General features: G+C 40.7%; 1 protein-coding gene across 2 annotated transcripts in view; it reads left to right on the top strand.

Moving 5' to 3' along the window:
- The window catches only part of LOC131688292 (cold shock domain-containing protein E1), a 58,657-nt gene that overhangs the window by 6,955 nt on the left and 27,099 nt on the right, over window positions 1–24,603 (top strand). For both annotated transcript variants that reach the window (XM_058972491.1, XM_058972490.1), the window contains exon 3: window positions 11,342–13,555. In XM_058972491.1, the coding sequence (XP_058828474.1) occupies window positions 13,519–13,555 (37 nt within the window). In that variant the 5' untranslated portion in view covers window positions 11,342–13,518. The remainder of the gene's footprint in view (window positions 1–11,341; window positions 13,556–24,603) is intronic.

Raw genomic sequence — 24,603 nt, 5'->3', positions numbered from 1 at the left:
CTTTGAAGATCGGTTGCATCGCGACGAGGAACAGTGTCACTGATAAAACGGAGCCTTGTGGTACTCCATTTTCCAGTTCATATATTTCTGACAGCTGATTTCCTATGCAAACCTGGTTCTTTCTTTCGGAGAGAAAGCTTTGCAGCATGTTGATCATTCGACCTCGTATTCTCCAAGACTTTAGTGTGCGAAGTATACTATGCCGCTATATTGTATCGTTTGCCTTGGGAAGGTCCAGCGACGCTATGAGACTGTGCTCAGCGGTTATTGGGAGCGATTTCGCTAGCTCTGCAAAGTATGTATCGACGCCTCGTCCTGAACGAAAAGCATGTTGCCGTTTATCGAGTCGCCCACTAGACTCCAGTGCAGTGATGAGTCTGCGATTTACGATACGCTCGAACAGCTTTGCCATACAGCTAGTGAGCGATATCGGGCGAAAAGCAGCAGGTTCAGAGTCGTTGCAATTTGGTTTTTTGATAGGGATAACTATAGCGTTTCGCCAGCTAGCGGGAAAAACCACGCTGCGCCAAACAGCGTTGAAGATCTCGAGAAGTGTTACCTTCACGGATAACGGGAGTCGGCGAAGAAGCGGATAGCCTATCATGTCAGGTCCTGTCGAGGCACTTCGCCCTTTGTCCACATCAGTTCATTCAGGGTAAGGTCAGTGTTGTACACATCATTGCTATCGGGCGAGTAATTTACGCGCCTTCGTCGCTTGAAATGATGCAGAGTAGCTCGCTGTCGCCGATCTTTCACTGTAGTGTTTGGCTAGCTCTTCCGCTACTTCTTCGGGGTTGTTCGTAAAGTCGTCCTATCGCTTGAAAGCTACAGTGCTTCGCTGCCGGTTACCACGTAAAGTATTCACTGTACGCCACAGGTCAGTTGTTGTGCTACTCGGTCAAACCTTAGCCACGAAATCCTCCCATGATTGTTGTTTCGCTAGCTTAACCGCTTTTCGTGCTGCTGCTGTTCGTGATTCCTGGAATCGTCTGAGCACTGTTGGCCTGTCTGGAACCGATATATCCAGACGTCGAAGGGCACGGAGATGCTTTCTACGCTGCCTAACAGCTTCCTTCACTTCAGGGCACCACCATGGTACAGCTTTTGGTCCAGTTCGGCCACTACTTCGTGGTATGCATTTGATTGCGGCCGCCACGATTGTATCCGTCCGCGAACTTATCAACGTCCCACTTATCTGTAGCGTTGATGGACTCAGCCGTGATGCGCCAGTCTACTTGATCATAGAGCCATTTTTGTCGAGTTTTTTGTACATTCGACCAACTAGGGATGGAGATCATGATCGGGATGTGATCGCTGTTTTGTGTGTCCGGAAGGTTTCGCCAGGTGTACTTTCGAGCCAGGTTTTCCAAGCAGAAGGAAATATCAATAGCTGAAGTATTGCCCGTTGCGAGGTCGAAGCGAGTTGGAGAATAGTCGTTCAAAATCACGAGCTTTCTACTCAAAGTAGTTTCGGCGATGAAGCGACCAAGCGCGTTCGATGTCGTAGATCCCCAAGCGATGTGATGTGCATTAAAGTCTCCAAGGAACACTACTGGACCTTCCAGTTCATCGAGCAGGTTGCTCAATGCTGTCTGGTATTGCTGAGTGGAAGGTGGGATGTAGATAGACACAACTGTTGCCTGTACTGGCAGGAAGATACGTCCGGCGACGACCTGTAAGCTAGTGTTCAGTTGCACGCGCTCAAAGGGTACCCTCTCGGATCAGAAGTCCTACACCATGTTGCCAATAGTGTTGAGGCTATGATTTCAGTAGCAGCGTATAGTTCCTGCCGACAAAACTAGATTCCACCACGCTTTGGTTGACTTTCGTTTCTTGCAGCGCTATTACGCAAGATTCGTGCTCGGAGATAATCAGCTTCAGCTCGCTGATGTTCGCTCTTAGATCGCGCAGGTTCCATTGCAGTGCGAAACATCCGTTGGAACGACCAGTTGTGATCGACTGTGTTGACGATGATGTGGTCGATATTCGGCGCGTTGGTGGTTCGGTATTGGTGCGTGATGATCCCTCACCGGCGGAAAGCCAGGAGAAGAATTGCGAGGACCGTATATCCGGGAGGTAGGGACAGTCCTCTTCCCCCCGGTCGATCCTTTCATCATGAAGTGGGGAAGCTACTTTCTTCTCTTCTTCCCCAAACCGGTTACTCGTTCGATGCGTTTTGGTTACATCTGTAACGGGATAAACCGCAACAGAATCCGTTCGTAAGCGAGGTAGAATAGGACTGACCTGTGGGACGTCTAGCCCCACAGCGCCAGCCGCTGTCGAGACTATTACACGATTACTTCCAGAACTACCGACAGCGACCGGCACTGGGGAAAAACTTTGTGTAGTTCTCGTTGTTTGTTGTTTCATAGCTCTAGTTGTGTTGGTGATGGCGACGTCTCGATACGGGTCTCTCGATGGACCTTCTCCTGGTGAAGTCAGAGGAGGAGGCGAAGCATGAATATGTACTTCGTTACCAGTCAAACCTGTAAAAATGTTAAGGACAGCAGTATCTGCCAGATGATTGACGCCTTTAGAACTGACCTGAGGAAGGTCCAGCCCCAGAGTGCCAACCGCTGTCGCACAAACTACAATGTCATGTTCAAAAACACCGACTGCGGTCGGCACTGGGAATAGACTTTATGTAGTTCTGCTGATCTCCTTGTGTTCGTCGATCGTGGGTTTTTGGTCTGCTGGTTTACAAATTGTAGTGGTGTAATCGGTGTTCCTATCGGCCACAGAGGTGAATTCACTATCAACGGGTTGGGGTATGACGGCCCGGATAGTTCCTTCATCTTGCTGTGCTTGCGTTGGAAGGAGTACTACACTTTCCTCTCTTCCAAACCGATCTTCTCGTAGTCAGTATTCGTGCGTGGGTTGTCGTTGGTATCCAAACGTTGTTGAAAATGAGAATTATCGAAGAGGCTGCTAAGAGGCTTCTCGGTAATTTCAATTTCATCGTCTGAATAATCCATAGTTTCGTTGGTGGTAGTGGTTCTTTTTGGTGGTGGGCTCAAGTTATCCGTTGGGGTTGTCGTGGGTTTGCTGAACGGGGTGTGTTGTTTCTGTGGTTTTCCTCGCTTCGAGTCCGTGTTAGTCGCTGGTGATCTTGTTATTGGCCCAGTTGTCTGGTTCGTTGGTTTTTGTTCTTTACTTTGCTGTGGTTTTTCTTGACTAGCGGACTGTTGTTCCATCTGGTGTATGTACGCTATCATTTGTTCGATTTTTTCGTCCTTTCTTTTGGTCTCCGCCAGAAGTTTTGCAATCTGCTCATCCTTCCTCTTCATTGTCAGCTCCAGCTCTTTTAGTTTATTAAGAATTTCGCTCGGTTGTGCTGCGGCCTGGGCGGAGCTTCCTTGATTTTGCTGTTCAGCTCGTTTGCGCGCTTCCGGAAATGTAAGATTATCGCGAATTTTCATTTTGATGACTTTCACTTCTTTTTTGTAGATCGGACATTGACGACTTGTTGGACTGTGATCGCCTTCACAATTCCGACAGTACGCAGCTTCTTTACATTTTTCGTCGCCGTGTTGTTCTTTCGAGCAGTTAAGGCATCGTTGAGGACCAGGACATCGAATGCGTCTATGGCTGTAGCTGAAGCACCTGCAACAGAGCATCGGGTTTGGGAAATATGGGCGAGTAGGAACGCGAAGCAAACCGATCTTCATGTATTCCGGGTATGTGGTCTTGCAGAAGGTCAATATTAGCGCTGGCGTATTCACTCTCTTTTCGGCTTCTTTACGTGTAATTCGCTGCACGCGAATCATTTCCTGGCTTAGAATTTCTTGTAAGACTTCCTTCTCTTCCAAGTGAATCAGATCGCAGCAGGAAATTACGCATCTGCTTACGTTCAGATTCGGATGGGATTCAACCACAACATCAGTACCGTCAATGAGCTTGGTCATTTTCATTAGTTTGGCAACTTGGACTGGGTTCCGAACTCGAAGGGTATACCGTGTCCCTTGAGCTTCTGTATTCGCATCTTCAATTGGACCTCCAGCGACAATCTCCACCGATTTACCGATGACGAACGGGTTTTTGGGCAATGATACGCCGTCTTTACCTGTCAGCTGCAGGAATGTCAGTTCACCAAATTTGTTCGTCGGGTCCATGTACTCTGGTAGTGTTCTCGCTTTCGACCCTCCCGGATCACCGCTACTAGCGGCCGCCATCTTGGATTACACCACCAGACGTTGGAAACTACTCTTTGGCACGGTCACCCGATACCACCCCCAAATAGACAAAAAGGCAAAAAAGAAAGATCCTACCTTAATTGCCCTTTCAACGTCGACGGTTTACAAGTGTTCCCACAATTTTGGGACACACTGTAGGTGCGCAGTGATGAATCTGTTCGCTTACTAGCTTCTACGCAGCCACTAGATAGCAATACGAGCAAGAAAAATGCACTTTGACGATTTTGATTTTTGTGCCGTTCCTACACTTTTGACACGCACTGTACCGTACTAATATTGATACACACTGTATTAGTATCTCAAATACCACCAAATCTAACGTCAAAAAAAAAATCAATTTTTTTTAAAAGCTTCACTTTTTTACGGCTTTAAAAATATCCCCCGTTCAGCACACCGTCACACTCGCGATCGGCATTCACAGCGAGTGAATGACACGGGCCGGTCGGCCCAGTAGGTAGCACTGCGATGGCTGTTTATTTATGCCTTAGTACCGCGTGGGTAAAAACTAAAAACCACTTAATTTAGCCGTTTTTTCACCGATTTTCACAATTCTTTCAACGTTAATCACTGGAGAATCACGTCACTCAGTTATTTTTCAGCAATTAGACCGCGGATAGCGCGAAAAACACTGAAAAAACACTATTTAATTTCCGTATGCGCGTTGTTGATACCGTGCGGCACGGTGTTTCCAACTCAGATGGAAAAAAGGTAGTAAATATTTTCCAAAATCCAAACATTTTTAATTTGTGCGTTAAACTAATACGTCTATCAGCTCGTGCGATAGAAGCAGCCATCCGGTGCATGAAATCGAACAGAGCCCCAGGGGGTCGATCGCATATCAGCAGAGATGCTCAAAGCTGACCCCGTAGTAACTGCACAAATGTTGCATCAATTATTCTATAATATCTGGGATACCGCGACTTTTCCGGCCGGATGGATGCAAGGCGTCTTAGTGAAGGTACCCAAAAAGGGGACCTGACTGTATGCGATAATTGGCGGGGCATCATGTTACTGTGTATCGTTCTCGAAGTTCTCTGCAAAGTGATCCTGAACCGGATACAGGAGAAGATTGACGCAACTCTCCGACGGCAGCAGGCAGGATTCCGTGCCGGACGATTCTGTGCGGACCATAGTGTCACGCTCCCGCATCATCCTGAAGCAAGTCAGTGAATTCCAAGAGTCTCTCTACTTAATGTTCATCGACTACGAAAAAGCTTTCGACCGTCTCAATCACGAAAATATGTGGGGAGCCCTGAGACGCAAGGGAGTTCCTGAGAAAATCACCGGTCTAATTGAAGCACAGTACGAGGCATTTTTGTGCAGAATATTGCACGATGGTGTCTTGTCTGACCCCATCCGGGTCGTGGCTGGAGTTAGGCAAGGATGTATTCTATCACCCCTACTGTTCCTCATCGTAATCGACGAGATCCTGGTAGGAGCGATTTATCGTGAACCAAATTGTGGGTTGCTGTGGCAACCTATTACTATGGAGCATCTGAATGACTTCGAATTGGCTGATGACGTTACTCTCCTGGCACAAGCGCGCTCTGACTTGCAGAGTAAGCTTGATGATCTTGCCGATCGCTCCTCAGCGGCAGGTCTCAAAACCAACGTCAACAAGACCAAATCGTTGGATATAAACACGGTCAACCCTTCCAGCTTTACGGTAGCTGGGCAAGCAGTGGAGAATGTCGAAAGCTTCCAATATCGTGGTAGCCAAATGGCGTCTGATGGAGGCACCAACATCGACATAGAAGCACGGATCAAGAAGGCGAGGGCTGCTTTTGCGAGTTTAAGAAATATCTGGAAAAACAATCAGATTAGTCGACGCACCAAAATCCGAATATTCAACTCGAACGTGAAATCTGTACTACTATATGCCAGTGAAACCTGGTGCGTATCAGTGGAGAACACGCAACGGCTGCCGGTTTTCATCAATAGATGCCTGCGGTACATAATTCGTGCATAGTGGCCTCACAACTAGATCTCTAATGCTGAGCTCCATCGTCGATGTCACCAGAAGCCGGTAGCGACAGAAATTCGGGAATGAAAGTGGATGTGGGTCGGCTACACTCTGCGCAGGGGCGGAAACGAAATCTGCAAGCAAGCGTTAGACTGGAACCCAGCAGGACATCGCAGCAGAGCAGGCTCATGGCGGCGCAGCCTCAACAAGGAAATAAAAGAAGTCGACGAAAGTTTGACCTGGCAGCAGGTCACGGCAATGGCGGGCAATCGCCCAGGATGGCGATCTTTCACAACGGCCCTTTGCACCACCAGGGGTGCGCAGGAATAAAAGCCCATAATTTGGATACTTTGCTATGACATACGTTTTAGTTTAGCATGGTGTAGAACTGTGATCCCCTCTCGCAGGTTGGTGGGATTGACGGTATTGTAAACATCATCAAGCCACAATAGATTCAATAGAGTTATCTAATTATTGGTAATGTTTGAAGTACTAAGTACTATCATAACTTCAGCTGTATCTTGTACCTGTCTAATCTATTACGTCTCTCATCTATTGTCTTTTATTTCTTCTTTTCGAGTCCTATACTGCCATTCTACACCCGCCTTCAATTGGGTCAGCAAAGATAGTCTTAACACTGACACATTCTCAAACGCGATCTCCAGCGGGAACCTACAAAAATGCCCTCGCGCACGCGATTACGAATCGGTCACGTCCGGAAATCTATCCTTCATCCTACAAGCCTAGGTCCATGCCTTCAGCTGGACCAATTCAGAAAATACGCTCATACCTATTAGACAACACGTCTCATAGCGACATGACCGGGAACCCTATCGATATAAGGGATCCCAATCTCTGCCAGAGTTTTAATCGCACACTGAAATTTGATATCAGACTCACGGTTCGCGCGACCATTCAGGAACACGCGCAAATATGTTACAAAATCACGTCAGCGTACAAACGTTAGAGCCCCTCGCGATTTTCAAAGCAACCTACGCCCACGAACTCGCCAAAATGATTACATCCCGGTGATAAGGTGAACGTCTCAGCACTCATAAACTTACCAATGCGATCTCAAGCGTCAACCTACAAACTCTCGCGCTCGCGCCATCATGAGTCGGAATCGTCCGGAAGCCTAGGTCCATATTATTTAATAAAAAAAATTGAAAAATTAAGGAAAAATAATTCCCATATCCGCTAGACAAACGTTCCATGGCAACATGACCGGGAACTCTAGTGATATGGGGTAACTCACTCCCTATCAGAATGTGATCCGTACACCAAATATATAAATGAATGACGGTCCGCGAACATGTGAATGGCCGCAGGGTTTCAAAAATCGAATTTATACAAGCGAAGTCACGTACACGCGAGCACACGCGACAAACGTTTAAGCCTTCGCGATCATCCACGCACACTTATGCCCGCGATCGCGCAAACTTGATAACACTCCGGTAATTATGTGAACGTTTTAGTACTTACGAAGTTACACACGCGGTCTCAAACGCGAACCCGCAAACGCGCGCGATCATGAATCGGTCACGTCCGTAAATCTACTCTTCATTCTAGCAACATCCAGTTGGACCAATCAAAAAGTAAAGCTCATCCCCTAGACCATACGTTCTACTACGACATGACTGGGAACTCTAATGATATAGAAGAACCCACTTTCTTCTAGAATCTGAACAGTATCAGATTCACGGTCCGCGCGCGATCATTCTAGAACACACGCGAATATGCGAAAGGCACACGGTTATAAAATAGAATTTATACACACGAAGTTACATACACGTTAGCACACGAGACTTACAAACGCACACACGATCGAACACGTTAACGTACAAATGCTCGAACCCTTCGCGATGATACACGCTATCGCGAGTCCCTACGACCGCACATACCTGAACCGTACAATGAATATCACATTCAGAATCACGGCCCGCTACAATTGGACTAAAGCAGTGTTTTAGTGAGTGCCATTCGCCTGTCTCGTCTGCAAATTGTACTATGTTATTCTGACGGGGAGCCCTTCCGAGAACCTACAGCTTCAGTAGGACAACTCTCGAAAAAACTAAAAATTTCTAAAACTTCGTATTATTTTGAATATTGTCGGACTGGTGGTATCCAACGGGGAAAAACGATCGGAAATGGTGGGTGAAGCTAAGCAATCATGTGAAAAAAAATCCCCTCAGAGGCGAGACTCGAACTCGCAACCTTTGAGACTCCGGCCCAATGCACTAACCCTTATACTATCCCTGGGTATGGTGACATCCCAGAAATAACATATGGTTATCCCACTGGCGACAGTGATCGTACCCTGCCTGCAAAGCGAGAATCACACACAACGGCAGCTGATCACCACAACAAATGAATGGATCAAATGTGTTGTGGTGATCAGCTGCCGTTGTGTGTGATTCTCGCTTTGCAGGCAGGGTACGATCACTGTCGCCAGTGGGATAACCATATGTTATTACTGGGATGTCACCATACCCAGGGATAGTATAAGGGTTAGTGTATTGGGCCGGAGTCTCAAAGGTTACGAGTTCGAGTCTCGTCTCTGAGGGGAATTTTTTCACATGATTGCTTAGCTTCACTCACCATTTCCGATCGTTTTTCCCCTTTGGATACCACCAGTCCTAAATAAGGTATTGGCACTTAAGTCAAAAGACCAAAAAATTGAATTATTAGTTGAATACTGTCGATTCTTCGAATCGTCTGATATTTTGCCTTCTTTTGTACACATATAGTAAATTGCTTTGAGCTTTTTTTCTTTTGAATATGAACTAGTCTTGAGATTTTTCCTTCTCTTAAATTTAGACAGCAAACAAAAGTAAACGTCAAAAAAACAAACCTTTGGGAAGCAAGATACTATATATCACGAATTAGATTCCATATTGTATAAATAAAAGTTTGGTTAAAAAATTGTGGCAATCCGAATATTCGTAAATGAAATGGTTAATACAAACAGAAAAATATTTCTTTTTTTCTGATTCCCTCCAATTTCCTTGACCTGAGATCTGTCGTTTGAAACTAGCTTATCATTAGCAGATTACAGTCACAGATTCCTTATTGTATGGCATTTCACGAATGTGTTAACGTCCATACAAGATGACCAACATAGTTCCAAATGCAAATGTTCTCAATGCACACATTTCACGCTTACTTTTCTTTGGAATCAATCTGATACCGAAATATTCTTAGTCTCACTGAAGTTGATTCCTTCTTTCAAACGTGAGCAGTTCTTGGAATCATATTTCGGTGAATCAAAACGCCATAAAAATTTTAACGAGTTATGCCAAACGATTTTTATGCCAACAGATAGATCATTATGCCAAACGACTTTTATGCCAACAGATCATTATGCCAAACGACCTTAATAGCATTCAACATCTTGTACATTTTATGCCAAATGACTATTACGCCAAATGGCTGTTATTCGAAATGACCTACTATCAATTTTTTCTTATTCCAAACGGGCACTATGCCAAACGATGTTATGCTAAATGACTTTATGTCAAACAGGTTAGCCATAGTTATACGATCGGCAGGAGCGCGGCTCGAAATTATGCCAAATGACCTTACCCCTCGTCTGTTTCCCTGAAGGTAAGGGACCGTACACGAATTTATAACCTGTTCTGGCATGAATTTATTCTGAGCTCCAACTGTGACGATTATCGTACGCATAGCTCCGACATCTTCGAATTTTCTTGAAGTAAAATACAGTTCACACTCTGGAAATATTCGGCCCACAAGATCTGTCACAATCGCATGACAGAACATTTTTAGAATACCTTGCGATTTGAACGAAAAGTATGAATAGAAGGATATTGGCCATCAACACGAAGAGTGTCAGCACTTCTTAACTTGTAAGGCATACGGTGACCCCAGTTCCCGAACAGAACATTGTGCCACCAAGCGTCAAGAAATTGATGTAACTGCTCTAACACCATCGACAATTAAGACGCTCCTCACGATGGCAACAATAAACAAAATTACATAATTAATTTAACAATCATATCCTGCCGTTGCAAAACACTTCAATTCCAGGTCCACCATTCCTTGGTCATGATGTACAATATGTGCTAATTTTGTTTGATATAGAAAATGTTCATGGCACAAATAATAAATAATTCTGCCCTTACGTAATTAGTGTATGGCCCCTAAGAAAATTATGACAGATGACCTTCAATGATCACTTCTCAAGCTTTTGCCAAATGGCCATTACCCTGGAGAAAAAAATATGCCAAAAATCCGTAACGTCCAATGACTTTCAGTGTGATCAATTCTCAAAATTTTACCGAATATCTATTATGCCAAATGCGCCAAACCTATTGCTTTTTTAACTTAGCTACATGTGGAAAATTTAGGGAAACTCGCGGATTGCCATCGTATCCCGAACCGAAACGTTGGGTGGTCTTCTTCTGTTCAGTTGATATCTGGCACCACAATACTCAGCGCACGACCAGACAACATGTTCGATGTCGCGGTATCCATCTCCACAGGCACAAAGATCGCCCTGCGCGAGCCCAATACAGCGGAGATGCGTATCTAACGTATAATGATTTGACATGAGCTGAGACTGAACAGGTTGACGTTGGAACCACGCATCGCCTCATTGCTTGTTCTGTTGTTTGAAATCCACACTACGTGGTTGACATTATCGAGGCTGTCCAACACCGGTTCATACGCTATGCACTTTGACATCTTCCTTGGCGAAACAGATTTCAGCTGCTGTGCTACGATACTCTTGAACCTTGTTCGAACTTACTGTCTGCCAGTGTGGATTGCTCTATAATCCTCGGACGCCTGGATCATGCGCTGTATTAATTCTTTCCGGCGATTACCTTTCAGGAGAGACAACCATGGTCGTCAGAGCGCGTTTACCAGACTTCCGCGTGTGTTTGACTTCCACTAAACTATTGTCTATCTTCAAATGTAACTAGTTGAAGCAAATAGCATTGGGACCAAGGGGTCTGTTGATAACAAATAAACAATAAAAAACACCCATATAATCACGATAACGTAACTGAAGGTGGCTCCAATTTGGGACCTTGGCTCTTGGGGTACTACGAACCGACTATATTGCTTTGTTTTAAATATATCCTTTTTTCGATTTTTCTTCCCTATCTAATGACGAAAACTCACATCGGATTGTTTTCTTTTTGTTTCATTCTCGCTATCTTAGAACAGAAGCTGAGCTCGCCGAACTGCAGCAGCTGCAGCTTACGAACAACAACATCCTCTGGAGCGCGTAAGGGCAAGTGTGTTGGAAAGGTTTTTAGATAGACACTAGTGACGATTTGAAGTGAACCAAGATAACACCAACCAAAATTAAATAACATACAACAGTACACAAGTGACTACGAGTTAAACAAGAGAAAAAAAACAACGGAAGCCAAAAAAAGCAAAGTAACAAGTATTGTCTATTGATTTTCTCCTGTTACTGTTCGGTTAATCGTATAGTTTGGTGAACGATCGTGTTCAGGACTAAACCAGAAACATTTCGTTTCGAGTTCTACGTTTGAATCCCGCCATCGCAAGGTTAATAAATACATACGCCAACATTTGACAAACTGCAAGGACAATAGTGATTAAATACCCGGATAACAGAAGAAAACTATAACCAAGTACAAAGCACCATAGAAAGAAAAAAAACGTTTCAATTCAAACAAGGGAAAAAGAAAACATTTCGTTAAGTTAATTTTTTTAATAACAGTACGGTTAAATCTTAGTTGATAATTTTGCAACTTTTACTCTTGGTGAGACTCCTTCTAAACAAAAAAAAAACAGAAGAAGAAAGTGAGTGTGAAGAAAACAAAAGAACGTGTGGCGAAGAACACTTGTGTGCAGATTTTTTTTTGTGGTGGACACTCACAGAAAAAGAAGTAAATCCGTTTTATACGAGGCACGAACTCTATAGGAAATATTTAACAAATCCAAAAGTCTAAAGTGGAAAAACAAAAGAGAAATTTAAAATTCTGAAATATAAGAATACAAATAAAACCATTCTGTGATAAAGTTTAAAAAGTAAACAAGTAAACAAAAGTAAGCTACGTTTATTGATGCAAATGTTAGTCTAAGCTAAACAGTAAGTGAAAACCCCTCCCCTTCAAAGGGTGCCACACGAAATAATAACATTAAGAATAAAAACGAAGGGACACGACAAAAAGAAACAGGTGAACAGTGAAGAAAGAAGGTAACAACACTTCCTACCGCTATCGGGCGTGGACGGAACGAAAAAGACTAAGTGAACTAGCGAAGAAAACAAAACCGTAACCGGATAGTGATTCCTTTTACATATAGAAATTATTTGCCGATAAGCAACCCATTAGCTTTTATTTATCGAATTTCCTCTTGTTTTTTACTGTTTAAGTTGAGTTTTAAGTTTGTTCTGTCGGATAAGAAAAAAATCTAATTTACTAAAAAAGCGTGTTGATTTCTCAATACAAGGAGAAGGAAAATAACATTCTTCAAAGAAGAACTTTAAATATGATATATGAAAACCATTAACAAGCGAAATTCAACTAGTTAATCGGTACGACAACCAACGGACAACAAATCTTTAGTGTGCTTTTCGTGGTAATTATTATTGTTGTTATAAAGGAAATTAAAATACGGAGTGCATAAACGATCAAATCCTAGTTATATCGGAAGCAGTACCGACAAAGTGCGAGCAGAAGAAAGTGGTGAACATTGTGCGCCTGTTATTCGTTGGTCGAAGGAATTAAACAACACATTTGAAAGTATAAGGATTAAAACATTATAAAAATACGATAAGGCTGATTTGTGAATATAGAAACCAAATTCAACTAAATATTAATAATTAGTGGAAAAAAGCAAATAGACAAAAACAACAATTTTTCTTCGTAATAAGCAAATAGGGCGCCATCCTACTGATCAACAACTTTATTACTCGTGACGTAGGCATTGGACAACTATTGAACATTGTGGTGTGTTTCAACTGAACTCAACAGCAAACGGAAAATTATCATAGCCATACATACCGATTTTGAATCGTTAGCTATCGGTTGAATTACTACAGTAAATCGACGTGCAAAGAACAGTGATTATAGTGGCACAATTACGAACAAGCAACAAACATATTTGACTCCGGAATCTACTGAGACTTTAGCGTGCCGAGGCTCGGAAGAAAATTGGAAGAAGTTTAGTTCTGGTGAAGAAAGATAAGAACATACGTAGCTGAAAGGAGTTGCTTCGTGCGATTGAGATCGAAAGAGCGAAAAGGAGCAAACAATCAACGAGTACGGTTTGAGGTTAGCAAGCGAACAACAAACAGCCAAAGTGGACGCGCTGTCGCGCTCACGACGAGTGCCGGGGCCAATTCCTGAGACGCTGTTGAACATGGGGAGCCAAACGAAACCATTTCGATCCGGCGACGGTGAGTTGATAAAATTGCTTATCTCTGTTTTATTCTTACTCAATTAACTTTTCGCATAACAGACCCATTTCACGCAGTGATGCAGTTTATTTATTCGTCCATCAATTAATCGTAGACTACAATGTTGTTCATGTACTATGAATGTTGTATTTATTTTTCATTTATTTTGTTTATTTGTGTCTTTTATCTGACCTACATGCGTTATGTGTACAGCGGTAGGGTAAAATTTCATACATCGACACTATCTTCATCAATGTAAATAATATTTCTGGAATCGATCCCGTTACTCCAATCTTGAAATGAACTTCGTTTTTTTCTTATTTCTAGAGCGTTTTTTCATTACATCATATCTAACAGAAACGTCAAACGGAGAAAATCGCGTGCAAAAATTTCCTTGCAACTTTCAAATTTATTTAACAATTAAAGCACATAGAAGGCTATTAATTCTACTATCACCTCTGCATTTACTCATTGCAGGATCGTATAAGCATATTACATGTTTTTCAAACGTGAGCAGATAATAGGGAGATAATTGATAACTATTATTTTATTACATTTTGCCGATCACTTTTGCTATTATGCTCTTTTACATATGTGGTCTTGGCAACACCGTTTGTAGATGGAACATTTTACTGTGACGTTTAGAGAGACGGGCTTGTAGTTGTGATATATTTTATGTGCTGTATTGCAACCGAAAGTGTAGATATGAGGTTTGGCATTGGAAAAACATACTAACTACAGTCGACTTGGAGAAACATCACAACACAAAACATCACATCTACAAAATATTAGCAAAGCTTTGGTATACTATATGTGACATTAAGATTAAATTAACATATAAAGAGTTATAATTTTTCTCTATTATTTTTGGACGATAAAGAGTCAATGCTTAGTTTTTATTTGGCATAATAAACTTAGTTTGTTTACATTTGTTAGATATTACGTTTTGAATAATCGGTATAGATTTACCGTAACTATATTATAAAGTTTATAAAATCTTACAATGTCGTGTTTTGAGTGCATACGGTTAATTGAAATCTAACCATTTCTGCGCAAGAAACCGAAAAGGCATTGGCCACTACTGTGGAGATATTGTCGCTGATTCCACTTTAAAGTTGAACGTCAAGGATTTCAACCGACGAGCTCAGCATCCTTTGCAAACTGCAGCTATCCACTTTATAGTCGAAATGAAAAATTGAACGACTCCGATCAAAACTAATCAGCTTGCAAAATTAGTACAAGTATCAATGATTGTTTTATGTTATCCCCAGCGTAACTATTTATCGGAAATCCAAGCTCATTAAGTTTCCTCAATAAGCCATTCCGACAATACACTCAGGTTTTTTTCACGCGGTTTTTTTGTGCAAAGTTTTTTTTGCGCGGATTTTTCCTCCCCAAGGTTTAGGGGTTTTACGGTATTGCAAACATCTTCAAGCATATTGCGTACAGACATTTGCTTTGAGATGGTTATTGCATTACGCCTCGATAGTGGTTTTATGTTATATGTTTCTTCATACTCTGCACATGCGCATACCAACGCTAAACCACTGGTCTATGCGCGGTGGCGTGGCCGACTGGCGGGTCGACGTGGATTGACTTTTGCTGTGTGCCGTGTTTGCAAATATTGTTCTATTAGTGGTATTCGTGGACGTGGCTCACAGTGGGAGTCATTGTGAGTCCATTTATCGGTCGACTTCGTCATCGTGCATATACCAATTAAATTAATTTAATAATTAAATTAATTTAATAAAGTAGTAGAAACCTATTAGTTGTCGCTTTGTAATAATCGTAGTTTTTCATACTAGTGTACAATAGTTATGTGCTAGTCGTATGCCTATCTATGTATGTGTTCGTCTGAATATTTGTGACAGTTGGGTCAGGGAATGGATGCAGAACTGACGTATATGATAGAATAGTGGCTAATACTTCTGGTGATCAATCTGAGCATTTGGTTCTATTCATTCGGAAAAATCGGGTTGGATGAATTAGGGTAAAATAAATTTACCGACGCACGCGAGTCATCCATTCCCGACCAGCATAGCATGATGAAAATCTAACAGCATGCAATTGTCGTTAATGATAAATGTACAACATTTGCTGCATTTAGACGAGTTTAATTGCATGTTACATATGTTTTTCTATTCTACTTCATTAGTCTGTTTCTTTTGTACATCTATTAGTTTGCTGTTCTATTATTTATGTATACCAAAATAGTATTGTTCAATTTATACACTTCTAGTCAAGCTCTTTGCATCTTTTTTTCTTTATTCGGCATGTTATGATTCCTTTTATTAGTATATCTCTACTATACGCTATCATATAGGTACAAACGCTCGTGGCCTTCGCGGTAATACAAACCTGGCCACAAACGCGACCACGTAATTGCAATAATCCACATATACTTACGCCCGCGATTTCGCCAACATGAAAACACTCCGGTAGTTAAGTAAACGTGGCATCTTTAAACTTCCAAACGCGGTCTCAAACATTAACCCACCACTCGCGCGATCATAAAACGGTCACGTCCGAAAGTTTTACCAGTCTGGACTAATGCCTTCAGTTGAACCAATCAAAAAAGTGACGCTCATATTCACTAAACAACACGTTCCATGGTGACATGACCTGGAACTCAAGTTTCTCCATAGGGAAACAGACTACCATCTGTACCATACACTGAAAATTAAGCATCAGATTCACGGTCCGCGCGCGATCAAACAAGAATACACGCTGCATCATTATAAAATCAAAATTATACACGCGAAGTCACATACACGTGACAAACACGTTAATATACAAATGCTTGAGCCCTTCGCGACCATCCCCGGCACCTGCACCCGCGATCTCGTAAACATGATAACATCCCGGTGATAAAGTGAATGTCTCAGCTCCTATAAATCTTTAAACGCGGTCTCAAGCGTGAACCTAAAAACTCCCGCACTCGCACGATCATGAATCGGTCACTTCCGGATGTTTCTATCCTTGATATCAGCAGACTAAGTCCATGCCTTCAATTGGATCAATTAAAAAAAGGAAGCTTTCATATCCACTGAACGCCACGTTACATGGCGACATGACCGAGGACTCTGAGGACTGATTTGGGGTAACTTACTCCCTGTCAGAATGTGAATTGTACACCAAAAACTATCAGAATGAAGATCCGCGTGACCATCCAAGAACGCACGCGTATATAGGAAATGCCACACTGTTACAAAATCCAGTCTTATACACGCGAAGTCACATGAACGCGAGCACACGTGACAAACACGTTACCATACGAACGCTTAAACCCTTCGCGATTAACAACGCACACCTACGTTCGCGATCGCGCAAACTTAATAACACTCCGGTAATAAGGAGAACCTTCAAACGTCCGTTTTCGCGCGCTCATGGATCGGTCACGTCCGGAAACCATTAGAGAAAAGAAGAAAATTGCATTTTTGACTGCAAATAGTAAGAATTATAAAAAAATGTCAAAAGTTGTTGTTAGGAAAACTTTTTTATTGAAAGCTTCTCCAGGATCCAAATACACTAAAAAGTTGCTTTTACGTCTTTAAAACGATAAACATTAAATTTTTGACATTTTTTGATGGGGTACCGCGAATAACTTTTAAAAAGAGCATAATTACACGAATTAATTGTTTTTGAAGGAGCAAAATTACAAATATCTCGAAAACTATCGCATTTTGGAAGATTTTTGTTAAATGCATTTTGATTTTAAATGGTGCTTAGAATTATATTCTGCAATAGAATTACAATTTTGTATGTCTATTAGTATGAAATTTAAAAACATGTACGAAGTTATTGTTAGGAAAACTTTTTTACCGATTTTTTCTCCATCATGCAATCACATTCAAAATGTTTCTTTTCTCTTTAGGTTTTTGGTAACAAAATATAAAAAAAATTAAAAAATAGGTTTTTTCGCAATTTAAATTTTTATCATAAATTTTTGTTTTTTTGAAAAATGACAACATTTTTTTCAGTGTATATTTTTTCAGACAGAAGTATTCATTCCCTGTAACTCGTTCTCAGATAGTTTTGCTGTATAAAATACAGTAATCGAACAAAAAAAAAATTGAAATTCATACACGTAGAAACGTTTACGCCCTTTTGAAAAGTTGCTCTTGAGTCAAAATAATCTTATTACCTGTGGAAAATATTTAGTCTTGCATGACGGTGAAACGTGTAAAGTTTCATTGGAATCTAAGATGGTCGGTCACGATTTTAAAGATTTTCGGACGGATCTTCGTGGAATTCCTCATTACTCTCTGTCTTAATAACTTAGGTCCATACATTCAGTAGGACCAATCAAAAACTAAAGCTCATATCCACTAGACAACACGTTCCATAGCGACATCACCGGGCACTCTACTGATATGGAAGATCCCACACTCTTTTAGCATCTTAGCAGTACACCAAAAAATAAAGTATTAGATTCACGGTCCGCGCTCGATCATCCAAGAACACATGCGAATATGCGAAAGGCACACGGTTATAAAATAGAATTCATACACGCGAAGTTACATACACGTTAGCACACGCGACATACAAATACACACGCGATCGAACACGTTAACGTACAAATGCTCGAGCTCTTTGCGATGATACACGCCCGAACATACCTGAACCGTACAGTGAATATCACATTCAGAATCACGGCCCGCTACAATTGTCCTAATGCAGTGTTTTAGTGGGCGACATTGCCTGTCTCGTCTGCAAATTGTAGTATGTGATTCTGACGGGGAGCCCTTCCGAGAACCTAGCTCTACAGCTTCAGTAGGACAACTCTCGAAAAAAAATGATGCAACGCTTTTCAAATCATTAGAAGGAATATGACTCTATGGGCCGTCCATAAGAGTGGCTCGCGGTTGTATGGGAAAACTTCAAAATGATTTAAACTAGTGGGCACAGCACTTTTTAAGTTCCCTTTGTGGTCCCAAATGCCCGTGCAAAATTTGGTAGCGATTGGTTGCTTCCCGGGTTTGCGCATTGCGTTCAAAGTTTGTATGGGATTTTATATGGGGAAATCAATTATTTTGCATTTCCGTTAATAAATATCGCTATTTCACTCAATATGAATAACCAACTATATAACACTATGTATCAAACCTTAGTTAACAACTTTGTCGAAAACGGTAACTAGTTTCACTGCCCATGCACCACCGACATCGACATTTAAAACCTAAATAAATGAGAATATATTCATCGCAGAGACTTGGTAATTTGAAATGTTGAATGAAATGTTTAGAAGGAATTGCTGAACAACATAGACGTATTCAGAGTGTGACAAGAAGGGGGCATGTGTACTCCCCAGTCCCCTTTTTAAATTGTTTGTATAACACAAAGAATCATTACGTCCTTGTAAATGTGAACGACTGAACTTTTTTTTAATATTTTGATAGTCACAAATATGAATCATGCTACAATCGTTGCTGTGGGAAGTGACATTTACAACATTTAGGATTTACACCTAAAACCTTATATGTTGCTTTTACTTAAGGCTAAAACTATCTCAGTTCAGGAAATCGTCTTGGGTTCTAACCTGAAGTATATTTCAGCTTTTCTAACATCACCACTGTTTTGCGTGAACCTAACTTAGTTTCGGCCCTATATTCTCAAACGAAAAAGTCAATAGCAACAATTCCGAGAATTCAAGGATTCTATGGATATGCATTTTTTTGAGTTTCTGCACGACTAAGAAATAGGATTTTAAAATATGTAAAACTTATAAACCGTTGCACCATTTTGAATGAGATAACAACAGAACCCCTAAATAGTAGCACTCAAACACAAAAGATTAATTTTTAATTAGGCGGTAGAAACCGGCGTTGAAGATGTACTCCTTATTTATAGTAAACTATCTAAAAAGGGGACAAGAGTACACAAGCCCCCTCCCCCTCTTCTTTTCTTTTTCTGACTACGTCTTTGTTATTCAGCAATTCATTCTGAACATTTCATTCAAAGGTACTAAATCTCGTCGAAGACTGTATTCTCATTTATTTAAGTTTAAAGTATCGGTGTCGGTGGTGTACTGACAGTGTTGGAAAATCGTTATAACTATTTTTTGAAAACTCGTAGCTAGTTACCGTCTTCAACAAAGTTGAACTATAGTTTTATAAAGCTGATTTTTCATATTGAGTGAAATAGCGATCTTTATTAACGTAAATGCAAAATAATTGATTTCCCCATATAAAATCCCATACAAACTTTAAACGCAATGCGCAAACCCGGGAAGCAACAAATGGCTCTCAAATGTTGCACATGCATTTGGGACCACAAAAGGAACTCAAAAAGTTCTGTGCTGAAAAATGTCATATTCGAGCCACTCTACCGTTCATATACCATGTGAATAATTTAGGGGGGTAGCGAGAAAGTCTACGCTTGTCCATGGGGATTGCGGCTTTGGAAATGTCCACGTGTACTTTTCATTATATTTTTATCTTTTATAAGAAAATGAAATAAATTTGCATCGTCATTTTTTCAAGATTTTGAGATAGTCGAAGTACCTATAACAGCATATATGATCGGTGTTAGGTCAGACCGGACTAAGTGACAGTGCATTGATTTCGAGAAAAACGCGTTTAAAGTTTGAATCGCAGCATCCTTTACATTATAATTGGAAAATATTTTTTCTTGTTTATTGTTTCATATTTCAAATCTGGTAAAAGTGGAATTTAGATGAAGAAATTCTTTGTCCAGTGCTATCATTAACTCATTTTTTTGATGTTTTGCGATTTGGTCCGGTCTGACTTAACACCGACCATATGTAATATAATGCCATATGTAATGGCAACTATCATAAAAAAATCAGAAGAACTCGCGCGAAACAAAATCCGAGAAAACAAATTTGTTTGAATCATTTGATTCAATCTTCTGTGGCTTGGTCAAATACCACTAATTTTGGATTTGAAAGCTTGTGGTTGAAATAACGAGCCATAGGTTACTTCATTAATTAAAATGAATCTTTAAAACGTATATATAGCAGATCATAATGTCGTTCAGGAATGAGATATTTTCATGGAAATTTCACAAAAAAACGAAAGAAGTGTAAGATATTCTGTGGCTAAAGTTTGAACGATTTTCATTGCCCTTCTTCGCCATAGTAGTCTAACACAAAGGATTTTTTTTGAAAACCCATTGTTTATGAAATAACCCGAAAAAATTGGAAAGTCCACGCGGACATCGTACGGAGGGGGGTAGGGGTACAGGATTTGTCCACGCTTGTCCATGGAGGAGGTTAAAAATGAAGTTTTTTTTTGTCCACGTGGTACATGAATGGCTCCTTATGCGGTAGATAAACTGGACAGTAGAGTCAAGTAGGTCAGTTTTTTGGCTACTCGTGCGATGGTATTTTTGCACTGATTTTGACAAACAAGCTTTCATTGGTAAGCTTTTACATCATTTTGGCAATAATGATTTTATGCATGGCCTAATATTTTTCAAGCCAAATCCAATAAGGCGAGGCTACTTTTTTCGATGATTTTAAAATCTATGAGTACTATACTGCCGTGATCCGCATAACAGTCCCATTTGCTATGGGTTTCCTATGCAGGTGGGACTGTTATGCGTATCACGGCAGTATAGATATTCGAGGTTAAATAAAACAATGTACACACCTAACTTTTATTTGAAGAGTATTATTTACAGTATAGTAGTGACCTATAGTGTCCCCAAACAGCTGACTTATCGTGCCTCCAATGTATGTTTCATGTTGCTATCGGTATTTTTTCGAAAATAAAGATATCGAAAAACTAACAGAATACTCGTGTTCAGCATTAATTTTTACATAGGGTAATTTCGGGAGAGATGCCGCGTCGGGTGAGATGCCGTACTCTGTATATCTCGTATATAGGGTTACTTTTATACGGCAATATGATATTGTGAGTTTGTCTTTCGAAGAATTACAACACTGGAGATGTAAAATAATCCTTTTTATTAACTCACGAAAATTTCATTAACCTTCCGGCAGTCACGCTAGTGCACTGAGTGCACGCTGCTCTGAAAATCTAGTGAAATCGTCTTAGGACACCAGCGGTTGCTCATTCAGTGGGCTATAAGCGCGACTTCCGGAGGGTTACTGAATATGTGCGTCCAGTTGCATCACGGAGTGCCGAAAAATTTTCAGCACCACATTAATCGGTTGTATCGGTCGAATAGCTGGGACCTTTTAGAAGGCATTCTGATCATGGGCACGTTCATCCATAATTACAGAGGAAAATGTCGTTGTGCGGCATCTCTCCCATACAATTGGGCGAGATACCGCATCAAAATTGCGGGTGCCGCACTCGATGGCGGAGGATACGTAACTAAAATATATTTTTTTCACCTCGGAATGTCATTAAATGATCATTTGCGTCAGGTTCTTAATAAGGTATATCCAGAAACTAACGAACCTAACACTAGAAATGGTAGAACCCCCTTAAGAAAAGTAAATGTGCTAGCCGATTTATAGGTGTAATTACACTTAATGAAACTCAGCTGAAGACACTTAAACACAAAAACATCCACGAGAACTAAAATACTTTTGTTCACCATTTTTCAGTTTGCGACCACGGCGCGGCGTCTCACCCGCACATGCGGCATCTCTCCCACAATAACCTTTTTACATTTCTTACAAAAGAAATGTATAGGATTCGCTCAAACTTTGACAACTTTTTTCGAGGCCGATTCTCATATACCAATCGACTCAGCTCGACAAATTGAGACAATGTCTGTGTGTGTGTGTGTGTATGTGTGTATGTATGTATGTACAAAATGTCATGTAATTATCTCAGCAATGGCTGAACCGATCTTAATGAAATTAGTTTCAAATGAAAGGCCTAACGTTGCCATTTGACACTATTATTTTTAAATTCCAATATGTTGTTTACTTTCTGAGATATGGGCGATTTTGTCAAAACACAGCAGGTTTTTTGCAAATAACTTTCGAACAATACAATATTGTTATACAAACCGCACATAAATAGAAAGCTTGTAAAAATACCTTTCTAACAAGCTATAGATTGTCTAAATCCGTGCACGAGCGGCTGAGATATTAGACATTTTGTATTTTTAGTCCTCGCTTACCTTTTTCCACTAATTAAAAATGAGATTGTTTCATACAGAGTATTGCTTTACTGGTGTTTTAGGGGCAAAACTAAACCGATTTTAAATATCGGGGTATGAAAACACATCTACGTGATTCAAGGAATTCGATGTTGAGAACATTTTGTGAATTACCTTTATAATAAATGAACTATTTCTCAAAAATCAATATATAAGTTCAAAATAATGCGTTGATAAAGAAACAGTGAGTTCTAGTATTTATTTCTTGGATTAGGCATTGCGTTGAGGTAAATGTTGGATGGTATATCAATACACAGATCAACAAGTAATTCACCTAGTAGTGAGATAAAAGATTTCTAATATAATTATACTTGTGGCGTCACCGAAAGCAACTGTATGTTTGAAGCCCAAAAATCTAGCGAAAATTTAGCTCTTTTGCAAGATTTAGGTTATACTGGTTATGGAGCAAAAATTACTACTTACATTATTTATGATAAGAATGTAAGAATCAACATATCATAATAATATACCTATAAAAATAATGTCACTGCATTAACCATCATTTGCCATTCCTCACACGCCCCCCCCCCCCTCATCTCTCTCTCTCTCTCTCTCTCTTTCTCTCTCTCTCTGTCTCTCTTCTATCGCATCTATCTAGCTATTTCTGTATGCATTTCTAAGTTGTGTGATAAGATCTTCTGCCAATCTGAAATATTTATTAATTGTAATTGCGAAGGTTTGAGAAAACAAAACTATTTTTTGTCTGCTGCTACATCAACTCAACTTTAATTCAATTGTATTCAAAGCCTGTATTTACACTATAATTAAGGAAATTCATGGCTATATCAGAAAAATATTTGGCTTAACTGGGTAATATGAAAGTTTGACGATGGAAATTTTCAAAAGAGACATTCCACGTGCGATATTTAAGCTATTCGTATCTCTATTGAATTTTGAATGAAATATATGCTCAAAGACTGAAAGCTGAAGCCAGGATTTCGAAGACAAAATACATGAGAGGAAGAGGTTCTAGAGACGACAATGTGAACCTCCCACCCGAGTTCGGATTGACGGTGACGAAATCGAGATGGTCGACGAATTCATGTATTTGGGCTCACTGGTAACCGACGACAATGATAACAGCAGAGAAATTCAGAGACGGATCATAGCGGGAAATCGTGCCTACTTTGGACTCCAGAGGACGCTCCGGTCGAACAAAATTTGCCGCCGCACGAAGTTGATTATCTTCAAGACGCTGATTAGATCGGTGGTCCTCTACGGCCACGAGACCTGGACTATGCTCGTGGAGGACCAACGCGCCCTTGCAGTTTTCGAACGAAAGGTGTTGCGTACCATCTATGGTGGCGTGCAGATGGAAGATGGAACGTTGCGCAGGCGAATGAACCATGAGTTGTATCAGCTGCACATTCGTTGTATTGGTACGAACTTTCATGAAAAATAACGGATCAAAGACCAAAAATATCCACAAATTAGATCCAGGAAAAGAAGTCCCCAAAGTACCCACTCTCGATGGGGGATGCAACTACAATGTGTCTTCTAACTTATCGTCGTCCATGTTTGGATATACTGAGTAGTTTGAACCATTTCTTTTTCACAATATTGGTCTGTATAGGACTTATTCATCCATATTTCCTGCACGAGAATTCCGAACGAAACAATACAAACACGGCTTTTATGCAATCGACATAGCCTAGACATTTCACACTATTTACTTCAATACAAATAAAAACTTTGAAATATCTACCTGTCTCATTAACGAATCGCATTCTCCCTCTGTCGTTCTCTGTTCAAGGGGCTTGAAAGCACATGTGACCTTGTCTCAGTTTACTATATTCAATTGCGCGTTAAAATACTGGACCAGTAAATTCTGTTCTGCACATAAATCTTTTTTCGGGAATATGTGACCAAAAAGTAAACTTTGAATTCGTCAAGTAAAGAAGCATGAAAACAAAAAGAATAAAACCAAAAAAAGATGGAAACCCTAG

This window comes from Topomyia yanbarensis, chromosome 3 (genome assembly GCF_030247195.1).
Source record: "Topomyia yanbarensis strain Yona2022 chromosome 3, ASM3024719v1, whole genome shotgun sequence".
In the NCBI taxonomy this organism is placed as follows: Eukaryota; Metazoa; Arthropoda; class Insecta; order Diptera; family Culicidae; genus Topomyia; species Topomyia yanbarensis.
The sequence above is the reverse complement of the archived record's forward strand: the minus strand, read 5'-3'. Positions and strand labels throughout refer to the sequence as shown.